Here is an 8,966-nt window from a genome sequence, read left to right as displayed (position 1 = left end):
AGAATATTCCTGAAGCTACTTGAAGTGCCCTCTGGAGACCCCCCGAACTGCAAATTTGAGAATAAATTCATAGGTGATTTCTTGCTGATGGAGGTTTATTATCTACAGTTCTTGCGTAATTATATAGAGATTTTCAAGAGCCCTTAGGGATTCACCCAAAATACGAAGACGACCCTGCTACTCTCACTTGGACTAGAAAATCGCTCAAAGCTCATCAATTTAATCTTAACACAAGACAGGATGCTCTTCGGTAGATTCCCAATAGAAGTATAATTAAATAATTATATGTATATATTTATAACATGGGGTGCTACTGGTGCAGGGTCTCCACGTGATGTGTCACTTCCGATCTGTGGGGGAGGGGCACCCGGATTCATGTACCGCACGGTGTCCGAGTGACCTACATGCCAAATAATGTTGGGCATGATACTCGTGTCTGGTGATGTCTGTTGAGTGCATGGCCATGGTTTCCGGACACAAGCCACCAACATCCTTACCACCGCCTCTTAGACCACCATGGCGGAGGGATTCCCGGAGGGTTCACACTCCATTGCCACAGATAGCCACGGGTCAATTGCCATTGGAGGGCCCGCCTCTGGATGTGGGGAGATAAGGGCGGACCCCACAAAATCAAGGTTTCTTCCGTCATCGTGGGCTCGGCAGACTCAGTGTCTGCGCTGCGGGCCCGGAGTTTTGTCGGTTCCGATGTGGGACAGGGATGGGTGTTAGGGGGTCGGACAATGCGGGAAACAGCACTGCCACCCTCCTGTCAGGAAGACGGCAGAGCGCCCTCGGGGAGGATGCCTCCGGGAAGCCTATTCACTAGCTATATTCCCAGTGACGCCTATTCACTAGATACTGCCCAATGATACCTATCCAATAGCTACTGTCCGATGACGGGTTCGTGCAGCACTGCTGCACGATAACTGACTGTAATCATGCGCCGACATTCCCATCTTTTATCGGCTGCGACTGTCGGATTACATCATGATGACCCACGACCAACCGTTGGCTTGCTTGCTGGTCCCGCCTGGGGCCCCCTACCGCCTGGGGTCCGACACCACCTGGTCCCTACCGCCTGGGGACTAAGCCCCCGATGGCTGCGGCATCAGCGGATGGTCCTCGCGCAATCACTCCCAGCCGCGTGCATACACCGACACAAACCCCCCATACTCCGACCCCGTCTTTTCTTTTGGTTGCAGTCAGTCTTTTCTTTTGCAGACACGGACCACGCTATATAAGGCAGCCATTTTCCCACTCCTGACCGCCACTACCTCACATCAAAATGGATTATTCCTACGACAACGTAGTCCCAAACTTCAGATTGGACGGCAGATTGGCCATCCTCACAGGCGGCTCTGGCGGCTTGGCCCAGGTCATCTCCAGAGCCCTCCTCGCTCAAGGAGCCGACGTGGCGCTTATCGACATGAACTTGGAGAGGACCCAGAACGCCGCCAAAGAGTTGTTGGCGTGGGGCCACGACACCTTGAAGGGCAAGCACGAGTCGCCTGTGGGACAGGTGTCGGCGTGGGCGTGCAACATCGGAGACGCTGAGTCGGTAGAGGCCACATTCACCTCCATCAACGAGCACCACAACAACATTGCCGACTTGTTGATCAACAGTGCTGGTTATTGCGAGAACTTCCCAGCCGAGGAGTACCCAGCCGCCAACGCCGAGGGCATCATGAGGGCCAACGGCTTGGGTGCGTTTTTCGTGTCGCAGTCGTTTGCTAGACCCTTGATTCAGAACAACAAAAAGGGCCTGATCATCTTGATCGGATCCATGTCTGGTACCATCGTCAACGACCCACAGCCCCAGGCCATGTACAACATGTCCAAGGCGGGTGTGATCCACTTGGTTCGTTCGTTGGCGTGCGAGTGGGCCAAGTACAACATCCGGGTCAACACTTTGTCTCCTGGTTACATTTTGACTCCGTTGACCAGAAACGTGATTTCGGGCCACAGCGAGATGAAAGAGGCCTGGGAGTCCAAGATTCCCCAGAAGAGGATGGCCGAGCCCAAGGAGTTTGTGGGCTCCATTCTCTACTTGGCCAGTGACACTGCTTCTTCCTACACCACCGGACACAACTTGGTGGTGGATGGAGGCTACGAATGCTGGTAATTCCGTGTATAATAGGTTAGAAATAAAATAATAAATAAAATAATAGGACGTTATTAAGAATGATCTGGCCTCCAGTTAGGGAATTAGCTCGTTTATGTCATGAATTGATTAAATAAGCTCCTTTCTGGATTGACTTGTATCGAAGTACTCTTCAACTTCAGCATTGAGCCACTGCCAGTCCGGTTTAGTGATGAATGGATTGTTGTAATTAATGCTAAATGAATATGTTGACCTCTCCGCCCCCCAGAGTATGCATTTCATGATATCAAATTGTATTGTTTCTCAAAGTACCAGCGTAATTTTGAATTTAGCCCTAGAATTACATCAAGTGGTCAACGTGAACTTTCTGGAGAACCAGCAATTGCATGAGCTCAAATAGGACCCTCTGGACTACCAGATGGCTGAATAAGTTAGCACTTGCGAGTACCAGAGTAAGGCTGTCATTAAAATGTAAAAATTATTCTTGCAAGCGGCCGGTTTCATGTTGAATTTAGCCTCCACCAACCTAGAATAGTAGAGAATGAATGTGATGGCCTTGTCATATTGTAGTGCTTCTTTATTTGCCCACTGGATTTGAACTTATTAAATTCTTATGTTAAATGAGCAACTGGGTGGATCCAAGTTCCACCTGAGAGTATGGATGACATGAATTGGTCATTGAGTGCTTCTTAATTTAGCCACCGGCCCAAAATAGTTAAAAAAGGATGTTCAAGGTTAATTGAATTCCCAGATATTGAATACATTGCCTTCTAAGGTTTCCAGACTGTGGCTGGCATCCGTTGGTTATTGTAATACTTCTAAAACTACTAGTTAGTTAATTTTAGCTTCTACGCTTCCCATATCATCTAATCGTTGGATCTTCACTACCAACTGGATGAACACATCACTGCTCGGCTGTGGATCTTGCTCTCGATATTTCCAGGCTCAGTCTACCTTTACTATGCTCTATTCCTAATAAGCCATTTCTTCCCTGATCTCAAAGCCCCGATTGCAACATCCTTACTAGCCAGATCCGTCCAGAGTCGCATAATACTTCAGATCAAACGGCACTAATGCTAGCGACCCCCAAAACCCCTGAAATACTCCGCTGGGTTGCTTCCGAAATCAGGTGCCTGCAGTAGCTTGTGTTAAGCGGAGGCTGGCTATTAATAGACCACACGGAGATAGTAATGCTAGTCATCACCTAGCCCAAAATGAACAAAAACCTCCGAGGGGAAGTGGGGGGAGGGCCACAATTTGACGGTGGAGAGGACGGCTGGTGATGACCACGCCGTGCCATTTACGAACATGACAAGAAAAGGTGATGTCCAAAAAACAATTTTTCAGCCAGTACTCCCAGGTCGGTGCCTGAAACCAGCCCAAAATAGGGGCAGCGGGGCAGCGGGGCCAACCACAGAGGGGGTAGGTGCCGGACGCTGGGGGGCGTGAATCATCGCTGGTACATGGCCAGGATTCCGTGCATATCTGGCGGATGGATCTTCATGCTCGGTTCTTTTTCCATCGGCATTATCTGTCGGATTTGGTAATCACAACACGACCGGATGCGGATGGATAATAGCCCCCAATTTCCACCAATTTGCCCGAAGGGGCAATAGTCTTATCAGCGAGCATGCCCATTTCACCTGTTGGGACCCAGTCAGGCCACTGAACGGGGCGTAGCTGGGGGAGGGGCCAGTGCCAGTTCCAGTGGACAGGTGCGGTTACGTAAGCGGGGATGGTCATTTCCCGTAGTTGATTTAGTCACCATCACCAACTGAAGAACGTTGATGGACTCTTGGCAAGAGAGGCTATTTTGGGAGGATGTTGACGTTGGAGAGAGGAAGTTACGTAATAGCACCTAATTTGCCACCAAACTGTAATTAACCATGGCCTTATCAGTGACTCATGGTAAAGCAATTTACAACCACCGTCATCTGTTTCAGGCCAGCAAAGGGGAATTGGAGGAACCCTGTTGGGACCCTCCTCTTTCCATAATTCTAACCATTTTACAAACATTTTACAAATTTTCACTAATTTCACCGTCTGGTCGGCAAGTCTTTGCTAACCTCTGCTGTTAGAGTGCCCTGGGAAGAGATAGCCAATGGAATCTTGCTCGCAGGCTGGAATAGGAAGGGCAACAGTAGGCAGCGCAATCTGCACCGCACCAATAAGGTATGGAGACAAGCACAGAAAACATGGAAGCTGAAGGTGAGTTACGAACCGAAGGATAATCAATGGACAGGTTGGGAGCGGGGACCCAGGGCATCGCTTCCGCATTGGGCAGGGCGATTTCCCAAAGCAGCGGAGGCAACCCTCGGTGCTATGAGATCGGCAGGCTTCCGGGGGTGGGAGCGCCGGCCGGAAGTGGCGTTATTTTCCCGGCAAAAGCAATTTTCTTGTCCCGCGGCCACTCTGTTTACCTTTTTTGTTGCCATGCTCGAAATAGCACCGGCGTCAGTGCCTTCCAGCTGCGGCACTCGCTCCCGGTTTCGAGAGTTTCTTTTGACGGTGGCGTGCCCAGTCTGGAACAACAATACGTCCTCTGCAAAATTTTCGAATATAAATTGAGCCCATTTCCTCCCCTTCTGGGATTTTCTTTCCTCATCAAATAATCCACTCGCTTCAAACATGCAATTCTCCAAGGTCGCCATCCCAGCTGTCTTAGCTGCCCTCGTTTCTGCCGGTAACGTCACTGTCACCACCGATGTCGTTGTCACTGACTTCGTCACCTACTGCCCAGAACCAACCCACTTGGTTATCAACAACAAGACCATCACCGTCACTGAAGCCACCACTTTGACTGTCACCGGTCCATGCACCATCCCAACCACCTACGTTACCTCCAAGGAACAACCAACCACCGCTGCCCCAGCTGTCTCCACCGCTAACGGTGCTGGTAAGGTCGCTGTCGGTGCCGTTGCCGGTGTCGCTGCCGTTGCTGCTCTCTTCTAAGTTGATATAATCTTATATCCTTTATAGAACAATACAACCTAATCTGCAGATTGTCTTGCTCTGTAGCTTCATTTCGTGTTGAACCATGTTTCTTCGGTTTGGGCCATGCCCTTTTACTGGTGTTCTGTTTAACTTCTTGAATATATTTATTTTCGCTTCAAGCTGTAGTCGACGCAAACGGTCTGACATGACAGAAGGAGGGATGTGTTGACACATCCGTGGCTCCTACTGGTGTCAGTTTGTTCCACACCGTGCTTTGGCGTCTTGCTTCAACACCTGTCACCCTGGGGGCTGGAGTTCATAGCCGGGCGTTGCCCAGGTAGTGTGGTGTCGTGAAACTGGCACCAGAGTTGTGTACGTGAGCAGACCAACACATAAGCGTGGTCATGTACAGGCCGCAATCTGGCGGCAGGTGATGCAGGCAGTATGCACCTGATCAGCACCTCCTATCTGACGGCAGTGGTGGAGGGAGTGGGCCTGGAGTTTTCCAGCCGTGGGCTTCCACGGCACTCGAGCCCACACGCGCAGGCCCAACTAACTCGTATCTAATGGGCTCATTAGCGAGCTACCCTGCTGGATCCGGAAGCCCTGCCTGGGTTTCGTGGATGGGGGGCGCGCTCCGCCCCCACCTGCAGGCGCTACATGAATCGACGCATTGGGCACCTGAACGCTAATATCAGGAAATATTTGTTGCGCCAATCGACCCGGCTACTGGATTTGACTTGGTGATTTGTAGGCCATACAATAGGATTGTTGACCTCCATCGAGTCAGGGAAAGATAACGATGAGGGGCCCAGATCCAGGTGGAATTCCAGAGGCTTAGTATGTTCACCTGTACCCCAGAAGTATGCATTCGATGGCGTACCAAATTGCGTGCTATACAGGCAGCTGGTGCCGGACTCTTCCCAGTAATAGGAGTCCCGATTGCGGGCAATCGCGCCCGCTTTGGGGACTGGCAATAGAGACCGCGCCAAGAAAATTAACTGCAGCCGGTTGTGGGCTCGGTGCGTACTGCACGCGAAACGGATTTGAGACTTTGAGTCCGGCGTCAGTTCCGAGGGTTACTGTCACTGGTCTTGTGAGCCTGTTGTACTTGTCCGATTACTCATTTGGGAGGCTCAGCTGGTTCCCGCAATCTGGTGGATATCTCGAGGGATGGGGGGCCACGAGGGGATGCTGGGCCACGAGGGGATGCTGGGTGTCTCGCGAGAGTGTGGTGGTATGGATGTTTCTGCCGGTTGTGCCGTCGCTTGCTTCAGGGACACTTACAGGGTCACCAGCAAGGATGCCAGGGACCGGCTATTGATAGCTGCGTGGAAGCCCGGGCCTTGGCATGCCCGGTGAGCGCATGGAGGATCGAGTCATGTGATCAAGAATATCGCTTACGTAATGATGATACCTAGCAGGCACGGCATATAAGAACAGTAACAATAAAACATGAGACGGAACAGCATCACCTGACGATCCGTAACCGTAACGAAGTAGAGCATGTGACGGCACAACATCAGCTGACGTAAGAGTCTTGACAATAATGATACCGAACCAATGTCGCGGGGCAACCATTTGCTGATAACAATAGAAATAACCACAACCAGCCAGAGCCCGACATCACATGTCAGTCCCAAACTATACGTAGTATGTTACGGTATTCCCAGTACCATCGTCTCTCTATTATTGGAAGTGTTTATTACCACAATTAGATATGAATTTAGCATTGAATCGGAACCAATTGCATTGTTAAGATATTTAGTATGCGTGAGAGACATTGGTTCGATCGAAAACCTTGTATTTACCTGGGGAGCTGACTGCTGCTATAAACTCCGTGCCAAGGCTTCCAGACTTGGTCACGGGATAACGGGCATATTCGTGGTTTCTTCAACCCAGTACTTTGATCTCAAGTAACATGTAACCTACCACATTGACCAGTTCCCTCACAATTACTAAGCATTGGAGTTAACTAGGTCAGTCGTGACTTGTTTCAAGACAACTTAAGTTTTCCTCACACACGTTCTTTTAATTTACGTTTTACTTAATTCTTGAATTACAAATATGAAATGTCCGTAAGGCTTATTCGATAATTATATTAAAAATCTTTCAAAATGTAGCCTCACCTTTCTTTTAGCTATTTTGATCGTTCCATTTTTTCAACAATAATTATCTGTTTTAACAGGACGACTCTTTGAAAATATTCAAATTTGTAGGTGAAAGCTTGATATTCCTGGAGCTTAGCAGACCTTCAAAAGTGATTCCATTCAACAGGACGATAGTCACTTGGGGAACGCTGCAATAGTAGCCTTACTTCCATACTATGGTCCACTAATAACGATAGTCTAATGTCCCGACATCACGTGTCGACTACAATCAAAATAATAATAACGATAATGAATTACGGAACTAATGTCGCCCGCCTCACGTGCAACCTACATCCATAATAGTAGTAATAATAACGATAATCAACAGCTAATGTACAGCAGGTCACCTGACCCAAGTCACCCGACCCGCTAGACGAGTCTCTCATAGAGTAAGATGTATGCATTTTTGATGTTCTCTTCCACGCCTCCGTTGAGCACCTCGTCCTCTGTCACTGACTTGAGCTGGGTGTCGTCGATCCGCATCCACTGGTGCCCTGTCTTGGTCTCAGCGTCCGCGTCGCTCTCGCGAAGCACGTCACTGGTGTAATGGCCTCCCTGGGCACTGCTGCCGTGATGATACACAACTCCAATCAACCTGTATTGGTTGTTCTCATCGCGCGGGTTCTTGCTGGAAATGATGTCCTTGGAGATGTGCAACAGGTGCAGGTATTCTACCTTCTTGCGGAGCTTCTCGATGCCCACATCCTTCTCCTTGAGGAACGAGAACCGCTTCAAGTGGATGATCAAAATGGAGGGCAACTTGTCCACGAAGGTCTGTTTCTTGATTTGGATCTCCTTGTTTTCCTTTGTTTTGTAGCTGATTTTTTCCCATTGGTTCAAGTGGAGGAGTGCCTCGTCGATGGACGACGCCTCGGAAATGTCCAACTGGACGTGCTGGTATGGGTCCAATGTGATGGACTTCAGGAACTGGGTGGCTCCTGGGTTCTTGGGAATCGTCAACACAGACTTGAACTGGCCCCCAAAGATCATGGTGATGGGCGTGGGCTCGATTTCCACCGTTCTCTTGACCGAGATCTTTTTGTTGTTGGAACCGACCTCGTTCCATTCGTCTGCATCCTCTGGGGTGGATGTAGAGTCTTCTTCGCTGGCAGAGGGCTCATTCTTGATCAATTTGACCGTGCTCTTAACATCGTACTTGAACCGTTCGATTTTCTCGACTTCTCCCGAGTTTTCGGTCGAAAATGCCTGGATCAAAGAGTCCACAGCAGGCGTGGTCAAACCCTTGATCGTTTGCAAGAACTCGTCGTTCAAGCCGTCCAAGTAGTAGCCCAAAAACTCCTCTGCGTCCTCCTGCTGCCCCCACTTCAAGTGCAGGAATTTCTCGTGCGAGATCAAGTTCATGTAGAAGTTTTCTGGTGACAACGAGGTGGTTTTGGCTGGTTCTTCACCAGTTTTGGTGACGAACTCGTTGAAGAACTGGAGAGTGGCATCAAGCAAGGGTGTTTTAGAAACCTTGCTCAACGAACCAATGGACTTGTCCTCGATCAACTTGAGCAACTTGTTGAAAGGCTGACAGTAGAGGAGCACCTGGAGAATCGAGTTCATGTAGCAGATATTGCCGGTGTTTGTCAAGCCACGAGGGTGTATCTTGAAGCCAGGCAAGCTGTTGTGCATGTGGATGACCGAGTAGTTAGGGTCGAACATGATTCTGAGGAGAAGTATTCCCAATGGCTGAACTGCCTCGTTCTTGATGTTGAACGAAGTGTCAGCAGAGCCATTGACAGCACACGCAGACAGAAGTGGACCAACTGAAGGGGTGG

The 8,966-nt window shown here is 49.6% G+C and overlaps 3 protein-coding genes across 3 annotated transcripts; 2 read left to right on the top strand and 1 right to left on the bottom strand.

The window, feature by feature from the left end:
• Positions 1-1,285: 1,285 nt before the first annotated feature.
• ARD (Ardp) lies at positions 1,286-2,122 on the top strand (the record flags this gene model as incomplete). The annotated part of the gene is made up of 1 exon (XM_020206723.1): positions 1,286-2,122. One exon carries the CDS (start codon positions 1,286-1,288, stop codon positions 2,120-2,122), a length of 837 nt encoding a protein of 278 aa, XP_020063997.1.
• A 2,607-nt stretch (positions 2,123-4,729) lies between these two features.
• On the top strand, positions 4,730-5,053 carry PGA48 (Pga48p; the record flags this gene model as incomplete). The annotated part of the gene is made up of 1 exon (XM_020210021.1): positions 4,730-5,053. One exon carries the CDS (start codon positions 4,730-4,732, stop codon positions 5,051-5,053), a length of 324 nt encoding a protein of 107 aa, XP_020063996.1.
• A 2,501-nt stretch (positions 5,054-7,554) lies between these two features.
• Positions 7,555-8,919, bottom strand: CANTADRAFT_50888 (mRNA-binding ubiquitin-specific protease; the record flags this gene model as incomplete). The annotated part of the gene is made up of 2 exons (XM_020209877.1): positions 7,555-7,689; positions 7,720-8,919. Coding segments are annotated over 2 exons (1,335 nt in total), but the record flags the coding sequence as incomplete, so codon positions are not given.
• Positions 8,920-8,966: the final 47 nt, after the last annotated feature.

Source organism: Suhomyces tanzawaensis (assembly GCF_001661415.1).
Source record: "Suhomyces tanzawaensis NRRL Y-17324 unplaced genomic scaffold CANTAscaffold_4, whole genome shotgun sequence".
In the NCBI taxonomy this organism is placed as follows: Eukaryota; Fungi; Ascomycota; class Pichiomycetes; order Serinales; family Debaryomycetaceae; genus Suhomyces; species Suhomyces tanzawaensis.
The sequence above is the reverse complement of the archived record's forward strand: the minus strand, read 5'-3'. Positions and strand labels throughout refer to the sequence as shown.